Source organism: Nannospalax galili, unplaced genomic scaffold, assembly GCF_000622305.1.
Source record: "Nannospalax galili isolate Female #2095 unplaced genomic scaffold, S.galili_v1.0 scaffold578, whole genome shotgun sequence".
NCBI lineage: Eukaryota > Metazoa > Chordata > Mammalia > Rodentia > Spalacidae > Nannospalax > Nannospalax galili.
In genome coordinates, this window is record NW_008342282.1 from 6,728,073 (window position 1) to 6,749,892 (window position 21,820).

At 37.0% G+C, this 21,820-nt stretch overlaps 1 protein-coding gene across 25 annotated transcripts in view; it reads right to left on the minus strand.

Annotated features, from left to right (window-relative positions):
- Positions 1–21,820, minus strand: part of Pam (peptidylglycine alpha-amidating monooxygenase) — a 299,955-nt gene that overhangs the window by 19,274 nt on the left and 258,861 nt on the right. For all 25 annotated transcript variants that reach the window (XM_029565911.1, XM_029565915.1, XM_029565909.1 and 22 more), the window contains 4 exons: positions 17,150–17,279; positions 4,368–4,484; positions 1,635–1,707; positions 153–363 (listed from right to left, as the gene is read on the minus strand). In XM_029565911.1, the coding sequence (XP_029421771.1) occupies positions 153–363; positions 1,635–1,707; positions 4,368–4,484; positions 17,150–17,279 (531 nt within the window). The remainder of the gene's footprint in view (positions 1–152; positions 364–1,634; positions 1,708–4,367; positions 4,485–17,149; positions 17,280–21,820) is intronic.

Consider the following 21,820-nt stretch of genomic DNA (forward strand, 5'->3'; position numbering starts at 1 on the left):
TGCCACAGCTGGTAACATTCACTGGCCTTGTTTTCTTCACTGTAGAGGTCAATCATATCTTAAAAAATGTGTGGGGTGGACAGTGTCTGTCTGGTTCCTGGACATATTGACTTAGAATTGCAATTTAACAAATTAAGAGTATTATTGGGTACCTTCTCCCCACTGGGTGATGAACTTTCCACTTGGTGAAAACTGCACAATCCGACTGTTGCAGTAACCGTCTGACACATAGATGGCTCCAGTGCTGGGATCCACAGCCACATCAGTTGGCTGGCAGAAATGATTTTGGTCACTGCCTGGTTGCATGCTCCTTCCCAGTATTAAGAGAGGGCCTGCTTTGCTGTGTGGGTCCAGTTTGAACACCTTTTTCAAAATAAGCAAAACTTTTATCTACTTTTCATTATTATTTTTGACACACATATTATAAAGGTTATATAGACCAGGTTGGCCTCAACTTCACAGAGATCTGCTAGCTTTTCCCTCCCCAGTGCAGGGATTAAAGGTGTGTGCTACCATGCCCAGCTTTAATACAAGATAATTTTAAAACTGGATAGGATCATAAAAACATTTGAATTCTTCATTTGATAATTAGATATACAGAGATTAAGTGATTTTTCTCAATGTTATCTAGTTAACAAGTAGTGAATAGAGACAGATATTTGGATAGTCTATTCATTACATTAGTCTCCACTTCCTTTTGGTCTTCACTGAACTAATACCTTCAGACAGTCCATGAGCCATAGGCATTCATGGAAATTATGATTGAAAATTATTCAGAGGGCAGATTAATGACTCAAAACCATATTTTATGAAATCCAAGTTTCTTTTCCCCATTTTTTTCTTGCTTTGTGTCACTATCATATTAATAAGCTTATCTTATAGATGTATGTGTGAGGTTTTAAGAAAATGTTTAATACATACTTAATAGGGACTTTGCTTCAATTTATAGAAAATTTCTTTGGGTCAGGAAAGAAAACATAAAAATAAGCAAAAAAATAAATGTAGAAATCAGATCTAAGGACAACAGAAATAAGGGCCAATGTAGAAAACTGCGAGTGAGAGGTTGGAAGACATCAGACATTATAATGAGACTCTACACCTGGCCCTGGTCTTCCTGGGGACCCAAGGGAGAAGAGAGATCTAATAATGAACAGGCTGACTTCTCCCAGCAAAGTGTTAAGATGAGGACTGATACGGATTGAACATTGGTGTCTCTCATTCATATATTGAAATTCTAAATCCTATGTAATGGGAGTCGGAAATAACAAAGTCATCATGGTGAACTTGTGAGATTGCTTAATGTCCTTTTAAGAGGAGACATAAGCATTTGCTCTCTTTTTTTTCTCCAGGAGAGGATACAATGAGAAGATAGCCATCTGCAACCCAGGAAAGGACCCATACCAGAACCCTACCATGCTGGTACCCCAATCCCAGACAGCAAGCTTGATCTGTCAGAAATAAATTTCCTGGTTACTTGTAAGTCACCAAATCTATGGTATTTTACAGTAGCAGGCTGAATTTACTATAACATGGTAGTTCCCAAGCTGTAGAAAACAGACCCAGTAAAATCCAGAGCATTTTGAAAGCTTAGCCATCTTAGCTTCTATTTGAATACTACCAAATGGGAAGATTACCTGATGGAGAGCCACGTCTGTGACCCAGTAATTTCCATCTTTATCTATGCTCAAGCCATGTGGTAAATAAAACCTATAAAATAACAATAACTGTATTAATTATGTTTCTTCAAGCACACACGAGAAGAATTTAGTTGTAATTAATTCATAAGAGCAGTATACATTTATAAAAAAGTAATGGTATACTTGTATCATTATAGAAAATATCAAAGTGAACTGTTAATGCAAATAACCTGTTATAGCATAGACAAATCCACTTGTCACAAAACTTCAGCAGCATTTAATCAATCATAAAATCTATAAATGAAACTTACATATAATTATAAAGTATGCTCTATTAAGCAACACAAATAAAATTAAATTAAAAGCAAATTCTTAGATCATATTAAAGTATAAAATAAATTGCCTAGAAAAATATCAATGTAATTCTATACTTTTTTTGCATGGGTGTATGTATGTATGTATTCATGGGTGTGTGCACATACATTTGTATACCTCTGTATGTATGTGTGTGTGTGTGTGTGTGTGTGTTTGCACATTTGTGTAGGCTAGAGGTTGACATCAGTGCCTTCCTTAATGGCTCTCCACCTTATTTTTTGAGATAGGGTCTCTCACTGAACCTGGAGCTCGACAATTGACTAGACTGGCTAGCCTGCAAGTCTACTCTAGTTTGTTTTCTATTGCTATGATAAAACACTCTGACCAAAACCAAGTTGGGGAGGAAAGGGTTTATTTCATCTGACATTCCATCCTTGAGGGGAGCCAGGGAAGGAACCTGGGGACAGGAACTGAAGCAGAGACAGTGTAGGAATGCTGCTTACTGGCCTGTTCCTTTGGCTTGAGCTTAGCTTGCTTGCTTATACAACAGGATCACCTGCCCAGTGATGCACTTCCCACAGTGGGCTTGACCCTCCCACAACACATAACAATCAAGAAAATGCCTCACGGACAGGTCCATAGGCCAGTCTGATTGAGGAAATTCCCCAATTGAGAGTCTCTCCTCCCAGGTGTGTCAAACTGACAACGGAAGCCACCAATCATCACAAAGTCCTAGGGATCCTTGAGTCGCTGACACGATCCACCTCCAGTCTCAGCACTGGGGTAATAGATGTTTACTGTACCCAGCTTTTACATGGGTTCTGAGGATTCAAACTCTAGTCCTTATGCTTATGTGTCATGGACTTTATGTTAACATAAACTATTATCACATGTGACTCAAAAGCTTTAAGAATGGCTATGGAAGATAATGATTAACACAGAGAACAACTTTTAGCAGGCCACGATCTTCCAGGCACAGTGAAGAGGTGAGTTAGACAATCATTACAGGAGGTCAATCTACTTAGCATTTCAGACTGATGCAGACAGAGGCCTGCAGGTTTGAAGAACCTTGGGCAGAGTTAATTAACACACGGGAAATGCACTCAGGTGGTTCTGTTCATGCAACACCTGAGAATCCAAGCCTTCTCTGTCAGCTTCTAGCCTTAGTATAGTGTTGGCACCATAGATTTTTTTTATTTTTCCAAGAGCCAAGTCTGTAACATTTTGATCTTGACTAATTGACTGAACTAGATGCCTGCTTTGGCCACAGAAAGTGAGGGTTATTATTTGCTTTCAGCACGGACACTCCACTGCTGGCCAAGTTGATTTACCTTCCCTGTTAATTCCTTTCTGGGATGAGAACACATCTGATTAATGGCTACAGCTTCAAAGAGTCAGGTTCAAACACACAGTGGTAGATATGGTATTATAATTGGGCCTCTGACTTATCTGAGAATACTTTTAAAAAAGAAACCCAAGCTTCATTATCACCATCTCTACTAGCAGCTGCAGTCAAAGAAGAAGCTCTCTGAGTTCCAAAGAAGCTGGCTTTCAAAGAAGCTGGCATTTCCTAGGTGTAAGCAGATGGAGGGGGGCATAGGTCTGGAAGCCGCCAGGTCACAGTGGTTTATAGGACTCTGTAAGCAGGTGTCCCATTCTTTCAATGACCATGACTATCAGCCAATTGTTTTTGCCTGCCAAATGCCATCCAGGAATAAGACCAAATAACGGCTTTCAAATCCAAATTGCATATGTAAGCTAAGGAAAGCTAAAAATGGTATCTGTTTAGTCTTAACATTTTTATGGGAAGAGAAAAGCCTTTTATTCTTATGAGTGATTATTGAAAAGTTCAGAATATTACTTTTTTGCTAAGAAATTCTTTTGGAACCATCAGTCCAGCTGAACAACTTACTTCATATATGACAATGGCTATCTGAAGCCTGACTGCATACTAGAGTCCCTGGAAAGGTTAAATAGCATTAGCCGTGTCCCAGACCAAATCAGGATGTAATTTTTAAAATTAAAAATTGACAGATAAATATTGCTTATATATATGATATAAATATGATGTAATGATATAGGCATACAATCTGTGGTGCTCAAATCAAGCTTGGTAGTAATCTATCATATCAAGTATTTTTTGTGGTAAGAATATTTAAAATTTACTCTTAGGAATTTTGAAAGCAGACTTGCAAATGGCCAATTTGCTATATGAATAGACTTTTTGTGCTTCACAGATAATTCTAATATTCCATTAAGGTGTAGAACCATCTATTTAGAAAGTAAAAGGAAGAATGATTCAGTTAGTTTCCTGCTTTCCTAACTGTAGGTTTACAATGCACTCACAGCCCAGTGATGTGCTTTATACCCAGCACAGGTGGCATGAGCCTTAATAACAAGTAGCATGTCACTCACAGATTCTTCCCACTGGACTGGAGTATGGCAGCATTACTTGGATCTATGACCAGAATGGTGTCATCTTCAATTGGCCCAAGTCCTCTTTGCTGGTAAACAAACTTGCTGTCAAAAGAGCTAAACAAAATATATTAGAATGGAAAGTTACAACCAGAAACTCCAGGGCACTGGAGAAATATTGATCACTCACTTGAGAATCCCAATACACACTCTGAAGTGCTGAGGGATATATTTGACTTCACTGTCTCTTGAACCACAGTATTAACAATTTACGGTGGTCAGCAGAACTGTGGCATTGGCTTTGATGGGGAATGCAGTCTTGGACTCACCAGAGCCAAATCTGCACCTTCACAATACCCACTACGGGAGCTCACATGCACACTGGAGCAAGAGAAACACTGATCCAGAATCGTTAAAGCCACTAAATTAAAAAGCTTTCACATTTCATGAATTAATATATTTTCTTTAAAACTATACAGGAAGGATAACTTATTTTACCTTTCTCTGAAATGATAACAGTTGGAACGTGTAATTTTTGTATTTGCTGAAGGTACAACATGTGAACACAAAATATTCAAAATATTTCAATAACATGAAACAGGATTTACTCTTGAAACAAAAATACACTTAAAGACATGACATTTTTTCTTTATTATAATGGATTTTCATTAGTGCAAAATGGATAATTATATAATAATTGGTTTAAAACAAACATGGCAATTTCCATTTCTAAACTTATCTTCTGGGTTATTATAAAATACTGTAATATATGTAATATATGGACATTTATTTACATTTTATGTTTCTTTTTAAATTATTAGTATCTTTCCTTAAAATGACAATACCACATATATTGTATTTATTTGAATTCTTATTTCAAAAATTATGTCATTGCCTCCTTATCCTTAGGGGGATATGTTTCTGGACCCCACTAATATCTAAAACCACATAGTACCAAAACCTAGGCATACTATACTTATCTTATACAGACATATGATGAAGTTTCAGTTATAAATTGGGCAAAGTAAGAGATTAAAAACAGTAACTAATAATAGAGTAAGTGTAATGGAAGTAGGTAATTAGGTTTCCAGCATCACCAATCCTGAGCTTTGGGGCCATTTTTATGTAAACTAAGGGTTACTTGAACAATTGCAGTGTGGTACTTTGACACTGAATCTCATCTCAGAGATGGTAACTAAGTGACTAATGGGTGGATGATGGATCCAGTGTGTAGATGGTAGGCAAGAGATGATTCATGCCTTGGGCAGGATGGAGAGAGATTTCATGATACTCAGAACGGTACAGTTATAGATGTGAAATGTAATTTCTTTCTAGAATTTTCCATTTATTATTATTGGACTGTGGTTGACTGCAAGTAACTGAAACAAAATGAAGTGAAACCTTCCATAAGGGACAGAAAGTGAAACCTCACATAGGGACCACTGTAAGTGTTAATGGAGCAAATGACAAAGAGGAGCTGCTATTTAAGCCAATGTAACAGTGATGCAAATGAACAAAATACCAAAAACCACCTTACATTTTCAAAAACAAAGTACTGGATCAGCACACAGAGAAGTGGTAATATATACATTATCTATGTGAGTTTTCTTTCTAGTTCTACTGGATAATCAAAAGAAGAATCCGAATAACATTCAATATCTGTTGAGATAGATTTATGACTTGGGAAGGTGACAGACTGCTCAAATCCATTATGTATCCATTTATTAGTTGGCTGGTATTTTCTGTGGAACTGATGGAGAGTCCCAGTAGGAGCACAAAAATTTAAATCATATTCTCTTGACATTGAAAATATTCATCACACAATTATCTGAGCTTCTTGACTGGTAAGGTCTTTGGGGTATATTTTTCCTGAAAGATAACAGTAAGTCCCTGAAGCAGTCTTTATTAATGATGCATTCAATTGAACACAAAATATTGATTCAGCTTTGTCAACCTAAAACTTAAGTAAAACTGTTTACATATGCTATTATGTGCACTTAAAACCACACAGCGGTCTCTAGAAAAAGCACATGCATCTATGAAACAGAAGCAGCGTTACTAACAAAACACATATCAGATAGTCATGGGAACATGATTAAATTGAAACACAAATTTTGTTAGAACAAAATCAATGTATGAATACACAGGTATCATCAAATCATGTGAGGGCAAAAACAGGCACTCCTTGTTGCTATGACAAACATCAGGATTTATCCTGTATTTGAAACTGCATTCAAAATGAATTCTTTACTTGAAATATCCTAACTGTTTTCTAGAAAGCAGTGATGAATTCAGTCATCAATAATCTTATTTTTCCAAACTATGACATTAGATAACTAAAATTAAAAGAGGAAAAGAGATAACCAAGGTTCAACCTACTTAACACAGCATGCTCTCATGTGTGATAAGATGGAGTCACAATGTTCATTAGCTCTTAAGGTTTAAGTTTTATAACTCATTGGTCAGAAGCAGTTCAGTGATCTGTAAAGCCTTAATGGCTATCTGTATAATGTGAAAATTATGTTTCCCATGTTTCTTTTATATAATGAAATGTGTTTTTTTAAAACTATTCGTTGGCATTTTAAGAATTGGTATATAATGGGGGCTGAAGAGATGGATCAGTGGTTAAGAGCACTGTCTTTTCTTGTAGAAGACCTGGGTTCAAATCCCAGCACCCACATTACAGCTAACAACAGTCCATACGTCCAGTTCCAGTGGATCCAACACCCTCTTCTGTCCTCCGCGGGCACTGTACAACATGGATGCACTTATATACATGCAGTCAATACACTTATGTACATAAAACAAACATAATTAAAAATAATTTAAAAAGGAATTGGTGTATATTCATTATACAAAATGATGGGCTTCATCATGACATTTTCATAGATGTATGCTATGTATTTTGTTTATAGTCAGGTCCATTATGATAATCTCCTTCCTTCCTCCAAATACACTTCTACATTCATTATGACATACGTATTTTAAATCTGTATTCTGCATTTGAGAGATAACATACAATACTTGCCTTTCTGAGTTTCACTTGTTTTGCTCAACACCCATTTTCCTACAAATGACATGATTTTGTTCTTCATGGGTGAATAAAATTTCCTTTCCCATGTATGCCACACTTTTGTTTTGTTGAGATAAGGTCTCACTATGTAGTAATTCATTATGTAGACCAGGCTAGTCAGGAACTCACAGAGGCCTGCCTGCCTTTGCTGGCATTAAAGGCACACAGTACCAGGCCAGGCTTCATGTATGCCACATGAAGCATACATCCATTTGTTGATGGGTATTGTTTACATAAACTGAGTATCTGTTGATAGATAGGCTGTTTTGAGAAACTATTTTTTTTCTCTTTTTCTAAATGAAATATTATTGAGATGAATATAGCTTCATACAGTCATACAAAATGACACAGGGCTTCTGTGCATAGTTCCCCCAACAGTAGCATTTTGTAAAACTAAACAGAATATCACAACTAGAGCACTAATATTGATAGATCCACTGCTCATAATTAGATTCCTTTTCCCTTTTTTATTTCTTTAAAGTTTCACTGATTTTTATAGTTTTTTTTTTGCTTGGGTTTGGAACATATTTGCACATTACTTTTCTGGTCCTTCCCACCTAGAATTTAGTAATGTGAAAAATTCCCAAGTCTTCACAATTTTGACCAAGTGCTGTTCATCACATGTATCAAGTGTTCCGATTCATCTGTGCAGTCCAATCGTCCACTATATATCCTCACAAGGCTGCAACATAACAGACCTCAGCACACTTAATTCTGCATGATGAGCTTCACGGAAGCTGCTGCTTTCTCTAATAATGAGTTTCAGTAAATCTGTAAAGCAACTGTTTCCTTTCTCTGTTTTGTTATTTACTTAAATATTCACCATCAAACCTAAATCTCAGATCATGTAATTTTTATTTGGCAAAAAAATCCCCTTTCAACTTATTGATAGGAAAAAAGGACTTTCCATTTCTTGTAGCTTCAGCTTATTTTTCCACACAAATGCTTATAAATATAAATATTAAATATTTCCCTGCAGTCATGTAAGCTCCGAGTCATAAACCTGAAAGGTTAGGCTGGGCTTCTAAGAATAAAAGCTGTGTTAAGGAGCAAAGATAATTCATTCAGACTCATATTCCTATTCCAGCCAGGTCAAATGAAAACATTGTAGCAGATGCACAGGTAGGCGAAGAACACCTTTTATTAAAGGCCCTATTCTGCACTGCTCACAATGTAGAAGAAAAAACCTATCAAGTGACTGATGTTTTGTTGTCACAAGCACAATTTATGTAAGGGCACACACTTCTAATCTAGAAATTTCAGGATTCTAATAAGGGTAACAAGTAGTAAAGTTAATTTTGGGATCATTTGCTTTTATTTCATTAGTTACTATTTGGTAGTGTAGTAGTAAATTATGAAACAGAAAATTAAGACTGAATGGGCCGGGTGTGGTGGCGCACGCCTTTAATCCCAGCACCCAGGAAGCAGAGGCAGGCAGATCTCTGTGAGTTCAAGGCCAGCCTGGTCTACAGAGTGAGTTCCAGGACAGCTCAGCTGGGGCTACAGGGAGACCCTGCTCAAAAAGACTAAAAAAAAAAAGTAGTAAGAAAATTAAACAGGACAAACTAAGTGAATCAGATTTTTATAATCGCAAATTGGATTCACTGAAAAGATCCACCTTTTCAGCTTTTCAAGATGTATTTCCTAGTATCTTAATACAACAACTGAAAAGCTGGGTTGTGTTTGTTTGATTTGCTACTAGGAATTATACTCATGTCATCTGTGCATAAAAACGGCATCTTGAGCTGGGTGTGGAGGCAGAGGCAGGTGAGGCAGGTGGATCTCTGTGTGTTGGAGGAAGCCTGTTTTACATAGCAAGTTCCATGTGAGCTGGGGGTACCAGGAGACCCTGTCTCAAAAAAAAAAAAAAAAAGAAAAGAAAAGAAAAGAAAAGAAATGTGCTAAGACTAGCTTCTTTCCCTAATAATTATAATTACATATTATCAATACACTTCTACTATATGTACTAAGGATCTCTCAGTGACTAGGTAAGCTCTTGAATTTACTAATTATGGAATCTCTTCATGTTGCTATAACCCCACCAACCCCCCCCAAAGAAACAGAAAACAAAAAGGAAATAAAACATAATAAATCAAAATCTAAATGTAAGACAATCTACTTATATTAACACCATTCGATTATATTAATTTACTTTAGTACCATGAATAACATATAAAGAAAAGAAAATTCTTAGAATGCGGTATCAAATAATTAACCACAATTCAATAGGCTTGAGCACTCCATTTAACATCTTAGTGACACCCTTTAACAGATGTCTGTATGTTTAAACTAGCAGCACCAGGAGACATTCAATCACTCAATTGATTGGCTGTCTTGTCCTAACCCTTTCACTTGGGATGGCTGGAGTTCCATGGAAGTAACAGCTGGTGCCTGGTGTTACATAGGGCACATAATAAAAAAGAGACTTTATTTCAGAAAAGAGAAAATTACACACACACACACACACACACACACACACACACACACACTACATGTGCCAAACAAAATAGTTCATAAACTCTCTTGTAATTCAAAGAAAGGTAACCCTTGAACAGTTCACAAATGGATGTGAGATTATATAGAGCCTAGATATACCGTTGCTATAGCAAACTGCTTATTTAGTGTTCTAAAGCACACTCTATGCTGCAGAGAAGTCTTTTTTTTAACCACATTTAACTTTTTACAGGATATAATAATACCCTGCACATTTCACACAGTGCCTGGAGCACGGATGAATTTGTTTGCTTCTCTGAAAAAGCACTCAGCTGAAAAGACCCAACAGTGGCCTATGGGCTGGAATTCATCAGTTCTTTATTTTAGCAGTTGAATTCCTCATTAATGATTTTGCACATTAGCAGCTAATCAAACAGTTTAGATAAGGCTGAGAAGAAAAGCTTTTCCATCTTCACACAAACAAAAAGAGCTAGACTAAGGAGAAAATAAACTTATGTGCCATCAATCAAAATTAAGGGACTACAAAATAAGAAATAACAACTTGAAGAAAGAAGTGGTATCTTGTAATTATATAAATTAAGAAACTACAGAAAGAACCATAGGTTTTCAAGAGAGAAAATAAGTGTAAATGAGCCTTTACTGTTAGGAAAGCAGAGACCTATCATAGCCCACTCTAAATAGAATTTTTTATATTAAACACACTCTGAGCACATACACATTTTGAAAAACTCCTGTGATGAGGAAAAGCGAGGACAAAGAATCCAGCATGACTGTGTAGTGCTTTGATGGTCCTGCATCTGGAGGCCCCAGTAAGCAAAGAAGACAAGGAGCAAGGCTCTAGATCCTGTTCAGTCACTGTGGCCACTGGGCACAAGTCATTTAACAAAGGGAATGTTGTCATTCAGTAATATGTGACAATTATTAATTCCCTTAGACAAGGGACTGGTGCTCAGGCAATTCAAATGTCTTCATTGATATCTTAACATAAACAATGAAGAAGACAAATCCATGTCTCCTGACTCTATGAAATGTGGTTTTTCTCTTTCTGGGAATGGACTTCACTAGATGGAGAATTTCCCTCATCTAATTCAATGCATGTATGTGGAAGAGATGGAGGAATAGTGAAATAGAAAGAATGGCAGAAGCATGGCAGGAAATGCCCTGTGCAATGCATGATGCAGTACGAGAGAACAGGAAGAATATGGAAGTGGTCCTTCTGGTGAGCTCAGTTTTCTCCAAGATGCAGATGTAGGAATGGGTCAGGCATTTTTGAGCCATGTTAGTCAGGCCTAATGAAATCTTAAGGTATGAAGGAAACAGCATATGTAGAGGCAGAGCCTCAATGGCTCCGGAAGACTACTGAGGCAAATTTTCTTCAAGTTTGGAAGAAAATAAATTTCTAAACCAATAGATCTAGGCAAAATTCCACTGATGAAGGCATGAAGATGGTTTGTAAGCTATCTAAGAATAACTCAAATTCATTTATTCACATATGATAAATAACATTTATAAAGACATGAAAGGCAAGTTTGTCAGACACCTAAAACAAGGATAAGGAGGGACATCTCATCTCTGGCTAATTAGGAATAAATATCTGTAACTTTAAATAATGTTAAATCTAATGAGGTGAGGGGTGGGAGAGATGGCTCAGTGTTTAAGAGTACTGGCTGTTCTTGTAGAGGACCTAGGTTTGGTTCCCAGCACCTACATGGCAGCTAACAACTGTCATTAACTCCAGTTCTAGGGGATCCGACATCCTCTTCTTGTGTCTGTAGGCATTGCACAACATGGGTGCACTTTACATACATGCAGCCAAGACACTCATACGCATAAAATAAAAAATAATAAAAATAAATCTACTAAAGTGAAATATAACTTGGAATAAAGCCTTGAATTCAATAATTTGAAAAACTGCAAATATAAATTTCTGGGAAAATTTTCAGCATAATTTCATGAATGCATTTTAAAAGCTGAGTAGATTATAAAGGAAACAGGGAGCAACATAGTGTTATAACCACTAAAAAGAAAGATGAAGTTACAGGTTTGGATGGGGAGCTCAGTAAGAGATGTGGCCACTTTTAATGGAAACACATAAAGGTCCAAAAAACCAAACTGTTTTTTCTTCACTGGCATGAAGATGGACTGAGGACCTGGAGAATATTTACTTTAAAAAATACACTACAGGGGCTGGAGAGATGGCTGAGTGGTTAAGAGCACTGGCTGTTCTTGCAGGAGACTGGGGTTTGGTTCCTAGCATCCATATGGCGGCTAACAACTGTGCGTAACTTCAGTTCCAGGGGCTCCAACGCCCTCTTCTGACCTCCACAGGCATGGCACAACACGGATGCACTTACATATATGCAGACAATACATGCAGACAATACACTCATATGCATAATATAAAAGCAATAAATAAAATATTTGAAAAGATACAATTACAGACATGGAGAAGAAGGAGAAAATCCATTCTAAATTATGGTGATGAGGGTAGACTAGCACATAAAGAACTTCATGACATCAAGAGGGGTTTTGTAATGGTTTTGATAACATGTTCATACATGGAATTTCTTAGCTTTGGAAAAAGTCCAAACACAGAACTATCCAAGATATTGTAGAAAAAAATGTACAGGAGGCTAAAGATGAACCCTCTGGTGGACATTTGCATCTGGGTGTGTTCAATGTATAGTGTCCCATTTTTGTATTAGTGAGACCTCAGCTTTTTGTTGGTTGACCCAGTATTCTGGTCACATATCTGTCCATTTACAAGGATGGAGCAGGTAAGACAGACCAAAAAATGCTACAAGACTCAACTTAGGGATATTCCATCAGCTTATCAGGATGTAGATTGTCTTTTCTTTGAGGTTAGTATGATAATCAAATTCTAAAATGAATCCAGTTGATGCTGTTTGGACTACCATACTCTTGACACTTTAATTTATACAAATTGATAAATTTATCTTTCCCTAGTTTTTGTTTCCTTCCCTGTTACTAACAGAAAGTATCTGAATCAGCACAACTTCCAAAATCTTTTCCAACTCCATGAAGAAAAAATGAAAAGTGACACTTGGAAAATTAGGGAAAGGCTCATAGTTTAGCTTTGGGGATACGTGATGAGTCCATGATACAACACAACTGTAGCTGAGGTGAATGAAGGAAAGGCCCAGAAACAAGTCTTTGATTGTGGGAATATTTTTCAGAAACACACCCAGGAGTAGCCATTACTGGGATAGGAATTACCTAGCTCCTGTTGGGAGGCATTTAAAGATTAAAGAACTCTAGTAGTCATGCTGCCCTAATTAACCCTAGGACAGACAAAAGGCTCTTTAAACTTTCATTCCTCTCTGCTCAGAGAGGCACTTCCTACTTCTGCTGTAAGAATTATCTTATAGTAGCCACATTGAAGTAAGGTACACACAGGAAGGGAATGGAAATCAAACTGAGGAAGTAAATGATGATCATTTTGCAGGAAGCCAGGTCTTTTATTTTCATTAATCTCATTTTGGTTGCCACGTTAATTTACAATGGCTAAGTAGAAGAGTAAGTGTTGATTGAAATTATCAGGTTGCAATGAAAAGTCATAATACTTACAAAGAGAGCTGATACAGTAGTATCAAAGGAACTTTGGGTGCTGAAATGTTAGCAATCATTAGCTCTAAGCTCTGTCTGATATATAAAAAAAGGACCAAGTCCTGAGAACTATGAGACTAGTATAGTACTTAGATTTGATTAAGAGCAAGCTCTTGCCTTCAAGAATTTAGAATTTCATGAATCTGAGAAATTAGATAGGTAGATTTTGAGGAGAATAAATACAAGGTTTGCCACATGGCTTCTGTGTTTTATAGCTAAGACCACGAGAACTGTCACTACTGTATCCAAATAGTGTAACAAGAATGCAATTTCAACCTAACCTTTAAATTAATTCCATTATCTCTCAGTAGCACAGCATAAATTCCATAGGAAGGTCCTAGTTTTTTCTTGGTATAATCCCTGGGCTTTTTTGTGTGTGTGTGTGTGTGGGGGGTGTCTTTTTTTTTTTCAGGCAGCATTTTTCTGTAGCCCCAGGTGGCCTAGAACTTGCTATGTAGACCAGGCTGGCCTCAGTCTCACAGAGGTCCACCTGTGTCTGTCTCCCTAGTGCTAGGATCAAAGGCTTGAACTCTGGCCTGTCCCTGGGCTTTTAAAGGAGAAGAACACCATGTTTCAGTTTATACAATATGACTTACACATACAGGAAGGATGGACATGCATGACCATTCAAAGAACAGAATCTAATTTTTTTCTTTGAAAAAATCTAAATAGATTTTTTTTTGGTGTGTGTGTAAACAGCAAAAAAAAAAAAACACAAAAAAACAAAAACAAACAAACAAAAACACTACAGAGTAATCTTCTAACTCTCTTCATGAATAATAAAGCACGAAGAGTCTGGAAGCAAAGCTCTGAGGGCTCCAAAAGAATTTCCCTAAAACTGCGAATTGTCAAGGCGGCTATGATCAAAGGACAAGGCCAGAGAGGGAAAGAGAAAGACAGACAATGAATGGCCTCACATATAAAGAGTACAAATGGAAAGGTGAAACAGTGAGTAAAAGCAGCAGTTTCTTCTTTAGTGCTGCATTTTCAAAAGCATCCATATTCAGATGCCATTTACCAGGGCAAACACACCAGGGCTTGGCACTGAATCTTCCTTGTGATTCTGAGGATCTAGATGAAGCTAAGTGCCAGGACAAAGCCGTGTTGCAGACAGAACTACCATATAGGTCACAGAATGCCTCTTCTAATGGCTCTGGTTTCACGGGCCTGTGTCATGTCCTTCCCCACACTGGTCTCTAATGACCCCCTTTTTCCTATTAAACTAGTCCAGCCTCTGCTGTTTACTTGGAATGAGCATTATATTAAAATAGAAACTTGGACTTTGTCCAATTTCAGCTTTGGCCAGCTGAAACAGTATCAGTGGGAGAAAATGATGCTGTAATTTTCTTGTCTGGCAAAATGTGGCAAGAAATCCATGCAGAAAATGTAGGAACATTCATTAAAATGAAGAATATGCTACAATGAGTAGGAATAGTTTGCTTTTAAAAGCACTTCTTAAAATACCATTAGCTGTTCAATAACAACTAAGTCGATGTAACAGAGATGCACGATGGGAATGCTGAGTTCCAGTCCTTGCTTTGGTCTTTCAAATAATCTCTGAGAGTCCACTTTCAAGCAACAACTAAAAAGGACAATTAAACAGTAACAAAGCTACTAATCTACTTTGAAATGCTGATTGAATTTCATCTTTAACTGCACAAAAATTATATATATATATGCATGTCTTTTTTAATTTATTTTTTAATTTTAGTTTTTGTTTTTAGCCCCAGCTATTCTGGGACTTGCTCTGTAGACAAGGCTGGTCTCTCACAGAGATCCATCTACCTGCCTCTGTCCCCAAGTGGGATTAAAGGTATGTGCCACCACACATGGCTATATGTACTCTGACAGAGTGAATTATCATAATTTTAATCAAGATTTCAGAAAATGGAGGAAAAATAACTGAACTACACATGAAGATCCTCAGTTTCCCAAAAGGGACTCTTACAGTTGTGCATGTGAAATGAGAAAATTCTTTAGACTTCATTAATAAAACATTAAAACACTTACAAGGAAACTGTTGCCTGGACACCACAGGATAGTTGCACATACAAACCCACAGCACTAATTATAACATATCAAAGGCATGTGCAAGCCTAAGCCAAAAAGGGGCTCAACTTGGAATAGGGGAAGGGGGCAGGAACACCCTGGCCCTAGCTGAGGAGCATCTGGCAACTGCTAGATGCCGGGAGAGGGAGAGTCAGTTTTCCTTGCTGGTGTGATGCCTGGTAGGTTGACCAAGGCATAGACTCACACTCTAGGGCATTTGGGGAACACAGATTAGGCACAAGAGGCCTTTAAAAAAAGCAATAATAGAGGACATGAGGTGGTGTTGGGGGAAAGGGGTCTGAATATGAGCAAAATGCATTGTATGAAATTCTCAAATCAGTGAAAATAGTTTTAAAATGGACCTTCATGTGCAAACATATTAATAAAAGAAATAACAGATATTCATCAGTAAGAAGAACAAAAAATATGCTATATTTTGGAGCACACTTTAAAAAAACCATGTTTTAATAAACCTATTTTAAGGTCAGTGTCGCTAAGTGTCACTGAATGGTTAAGAGGGCCAAGTCTGTTGTTAGATGGAAAGGACTTGGAGCCTGGCTTTGTCACTTACTGATGTGACACTGGGCCAAGAACTTGGTTTTCATCTGTAAAATGTGATTAACAATGATAACAGTGACTGTTCATTTAGAACCTGACAGACCTGTAGTAAACAAAATGTTAGACATGCTTACCAAAAGTCTAAGAAGATAATGAAGACAAAAAAAAAAAAAAAAAGAAAAGAAAAAAGGCTGAGAAAGGAAATGTAGGAAAAAAAGCAGCAGCATTAAAAATTAAGTCTTTCATGTTCATGAAAAGAATAAATTTATGTAATAAATTAATCTATGCTAAATTGTGATAGCCATGGCACTGATGATTTCCACACTCCTGGTAGCCAAATTCCTCCATAAAGTCGCTTTGCACATAGGCAGGAAAATAACAAAATGCTTTATTGTCATCAACTGGTAACTTTTCTTAGCTGACTGCTTATGTGGACTACTTCTTTGAAGTCTTGAAATGTTTCATCAATGTACTGACTGAACTATTAAAAATGTTTCAAGGAAGGAGCAAAATAATAACTACACAGAATTGTATGTTGTTTCAGCCTGTTGGTGAGACCACTAGCATGTGAGTCTATTTTGTTTTAAAATGCACAAGATTTCCTCTATGCTAATTACCTTAGTTGTATATTAAAATAACAAATTACATTTGCCACATAAAAATCACGTTCAGAAATATACAGGATGGTATGGAAATGTAAGATCTATCTCTCACCATAGTTCCTGAAAGCACAGAGATGAAAGGGAGAACAAAGACATGCTATGTGAGAATCTGAGTATCCATTCCATATGTCATTAGTGAGTAAGAAATTATAGAAATAACTATCAATGGCTACTAACATCAGATAAGGAAAGCCATCCGATTTTCACATTTCCAGCTAGACATACCCACACTTCTTCAGAATTCTTACAGAACATCAAAATAAAAAGGAAGTAAGAGTTCACCCATGATTAGTCTTAATTTAATGAAAACTAATCTATAGTGTTTTATTTTCATTTACATTTTGAAAAAAAAAACTTACTTTCCATCCCAAACATGGTCACCTCTGTGGAAAATCACTAGGTTATTCTTAGGGTCCAGTGCCACCCCAGAAACCTGGCCTGGTAATAAGTATACTCCAGGCCAGTCCAGTGCCTCCTCCACATGGAAATCTAAAAGATAAATCCATACATACATTCAGTATAAAAATAAAAACAAGGATAACAACAACCTATAATGGGTATAAGAACTCATGCAAGGAAACTGAAAACAATCAAGCCATGCTCTACATAAAATATACCACATGCACATGCCAAGCGGCTTCTTAAGCTATGGTTAAAATGACTGTGAACCTGTCCTGCTTTTCCTGTTGATAAGATGCCTATAAAATCAGAGAACCCTGAAACTATAAAAGAGCCAATTTTAAACTGCTACCTCCTTTATAACATTCTTACTTCAAGTTAATATCTCTGAAAACTATTGCAAAATCAAGGGTATCATTTATACGTAACACTTCAATGTAAATAAGTGGCAGAAATGATCAATAACCCAGTCACACACTTTGGATGTTCAACAGACAATAGTTCCTATGATAAGTCATTTATTGATTATCCATTGTAGATGGAACTATGTAAGACACCTCTCTTAGCTTCAGTATTCCTATAAAAACTGGAATACTCTATTCACACACACACGTGTGTGTGTGTGTGTATGTGTATTTCATTGTTTTCTAACATGAAAGGTAACATGAAAGAAACTCTAAGACTGATTTCCAAATTATTTGTAATTCTGATCAGAACAGATTTACCTTCAGAGAATACGTGATTCATTTGTGTTAATCCATCTTATATACATGCTCATGAGTAAACAGGTATGGCATTACAATATTTTCCCTACTGACCACATGTAATTATGGAGATAACCTTAAAAGCTACTATATCAGTATTAATATTTTTTCCTTCTCAAATGCTTAAACAGAGATACTGAGAAATATAAAAGCAGCAATGCAAGTTTCATTCCCCTCCCCCACTCTCTAAAGGATCTGGCAGCATGCAATGAAACCCTCAAAGACAGTCATTAAAGACTGGAAGAGGAGCCAGAGCACGGAGCTTGTATGATAGGCACCCAAATACTTCAGAGGATGCCAATGTGAGAATACGCACTTAAAACTAATTTTCTCAATTCTACAAAAGGAAAGGTAACTTCCTACTCAAAACATTTTTTACCTTTATATGCATAGTTCTTTATATAAGTTAAAACAACCTATGTAAGTTCTACCGATAACCTTTAATAAAGCATCTTCAACAGATAAGTGTGTTCTCTACAAGGCATTATAGTAGATTATGTGCATATAAAGAAATAAAGCAGCTCTTTGCCTTGAGGAATACAAACAATAATAAGGATACAAAATATAAGATAGATATACAAATTTAAAAAGGAGGAACTAAATACTCATGAAACAAAAGAACAAAAGAACATAGTGGCAGTCCCATAGTCTGTCCTGAGACTTCCACTGGCATAGGATGCCAGGATGGAGTGAGTTGCCTCCCCAGAAGGTCTAGAGCAGACAAACATCTGTGTTGGTACTTCAAGATAAGCATGGGGGAACAGAGGCTGATGGGAGTTTAGAAGTGGGCAGATAATATTTTGGTCAGAAAGAAGGAAAGTGAGGATGTTTATGATAGGTATGAATGTTGGAGAGAGCAGGCGGCGGGTGGCGAGCATGAGCGGATGGAGGAGGCACCGAGGAGGCACAGATGGATTTCTCAGTGGGATACAGATTTATTTCGCACGGGGAACCTTTCCCTCGGGGAAGGGAAAGATGTCAGGGAAGGGAAAGGAAGGGAAAGGAAAGCAGGGAAGGGAAGGGAAGGGAAGGGAAGGGAAGGGAAGGGAAGGGAAAGCAGGGAAGGGAAGGGAAGGGAAGGCTAATAAGCATGCCCCCCATGTCCAGGGTCCAGCTGGACCAAATGAAGTACTCCTTTTATGGAGGGGAAAAGAGCTGGACATGTTGAGTCATTTGAGAACAAAAGGTTGGTTGGTTCTGGGAGGGAACTGACAGGGACATATCCTTCAGAATGAGCTTTATCAGGAGAAAGCCTCACAATCACTGGGACCACAGTAGAATCTGCTTATCTTTGGAGGTCAGAGGAGAGGCAGGCTGCTTCTCAGCAGAGTTTGTTTCCCTTGACTCCAAAGGTCAAGGTGAGGTCCCTGTTGGGGAGGGGGGAAACTGCTGCTCTTTGGAACCCTAACAGTTTATAACTACAAAATGTACTTCAAGATGTTTACAAATCTGGACAGGAATCCTGTGTATGAGGTGGCTGTGCCAGGCTGGGGGCAGCATAAGCCATCCATTGGATCTGGATTGAACTCAGACAGGAAAATACATTGAAGATCACACAAAGGAACCTGGATTTTATAATGGGAATGCCAATTTTGTCCCTTGTGGTGCCTTATTTTTAAGGCATGATGCAAGCACTTTATCAATATCAATAAAGCACAGAGCTGGGAAAAATTTTAATTTGAAATATATTTGGGTACATGCTGATGTCATTTTCTCTCATGCGTACTGTGATAGGCCCTCTTAGGATAGAGAAAAGGGGGGCAGAGTTTCAGCTAGTATGGTTGAATTTGCAAATAACCCTGGTTATAGTAGTGGGTGTCAATGAAACTCTTAAATAAATAGCATCTATCATCCATCACACTTGCTCATCAAAACAGGGGAAAAGATTGGAAATTACTGCTACAGTCAATTGTGTGTCACTGATGGTTTTTAAGCATTGGGTGACATGATTAATCTGTGCCTTTGAAAGTTAGCTTTAGAAACAGAGTATAAGCATTATAATTAGAGCTACCTAAACAGATAAACAGATGGATATATCATCCCCCAAAGAAAATGTTTATAGTTGCTTGGATTTCGGGTTGTACTTCATTTTCTTCTTGTTCGTAGTTTATCCACTTACTTGTCGCTACTCTATGCTTAGTCACCAATTCCTGGGACTTCTGGATGTACCCCTCATGAGTCTCAAAGCAAGCACCAATGCAGGCATTGAATTGACTTCATTAGGTTCTCAGAGCCCAGAAGTACTTCAACTGGACTTCACTGTTTTGTTACATCTCACCAAGGCCCAGTCATTGTATGGCCTAATAAATGCACTAAGCGGAACTCCATGCTCCAGTTTTTACATTGACAGCATTTACATAGCCTTACTTATGATTCATGTGTACTACCTCTTTTTACTTCCTAAATCAGTGTCCATCATAATGTGAGACTACTTGATAAAAACATGATTTTGCTAACTTCTCTCATTTAAGATAATGGGCATGTCATGATTCCTGTAATATTTGATTATGTAGTCCACCAAGATGTACTGGAATCTAAGTGGTGTTGAGAGTACACACTAATTCTGATAGAAAATATCCAGTGTGCAAAAGCTTGCATTGTTTTGGCATCAAGTATAAATTTAATAAAATATTGGAATACTGCATAAAGAACTTTAATCTGACTGTGAATAGTCCCAACTATCAGAGGGCCTTATTTGGCTAAATGGACAGTCTGCAATAAGCATTAGATATATAAGTTGTTTTGAGCATGATCATGCCAACTATAAAAAGTATTAATCACATATGGTTAAATATTATTATAAAGTGCTGGGTATGGTGGTACACATCTCTTATCCCAGCACTCAGGGGCAGAGACAGGTGGATCTCTGTGAGACAGAGGCCAGCCTGGTCTACATAGTGAATGCCAGACCAGCTAAAGCTAGAGGGAGACCCTTTCTCAAAATAAATAAACAATACAAAATTTAAAAAGGAAAAGGCAGTGTAAATATGTAACTATCTAGAAAATATGTATTGAATCATCTCATTTTGGTAAAATTTCAATAGAGAAAAGGTGATTTTTAAACAAATGAACTAATATCATGAACCTGGTTGTTACTACCAAATGTTTGGAGAGCTCATTTTAAGTTCATTTAAAGTTGCTTTATAATTCATTAAGACTACCTATATAAGATGTCAAAACTTTAGGTATCTGGGTTTTTGTATTAACCAGAAATTCTAGGAGAGTAAAAAGAAACTGAGTTCATGTTCTATTGGTGAATACTGGATCAAGTAATTGATGTTTTGCTTCCAATGTAACTACCTTTTTCCTTATTAAGTAGCTAAGAATTTCTTCCTTTAGGACTAAATGATCAAAAATAAAGTTACTTAGGAATAATTTATGAATGGAGTTAATACTGATTGCTCTTCCCAACCCTGTTACTCAATACACAAGAATCAGAACTCTTCAACTGGACTAGAATCATTCCGTGTTATTTCCTCATTTGACAGAAAGGGAATTCAGCTTCAAGTGAGACTTTAGACCCCAATATCAAGGAAAATTTTTCTCTAAACATGAAGTTAAGAACATTTCAAGTCCTTACCAAAGAAATTGTATGATAAAATAAATTTGAGTTCAATCTTTAACATTTTAAATCACAGAAGAAAAAAACAGTTGTACTTCAGATTCCATTTAATCTTAATCTTTCCGTACGAAATGATTCAATGTGTGACTAGTTAAATGTTGCAGAATTATGGTTTTAATGAAAAATTAGATAAAAATTTCTTACCTATGCTCTTGGGTAGCCATCCCTGACTCTTAAATGTGTGTTCTCTAAACGCAGATGGCAAATAATTGGGTTAAGATTATTTTTATTAAAAATTTTTTTGA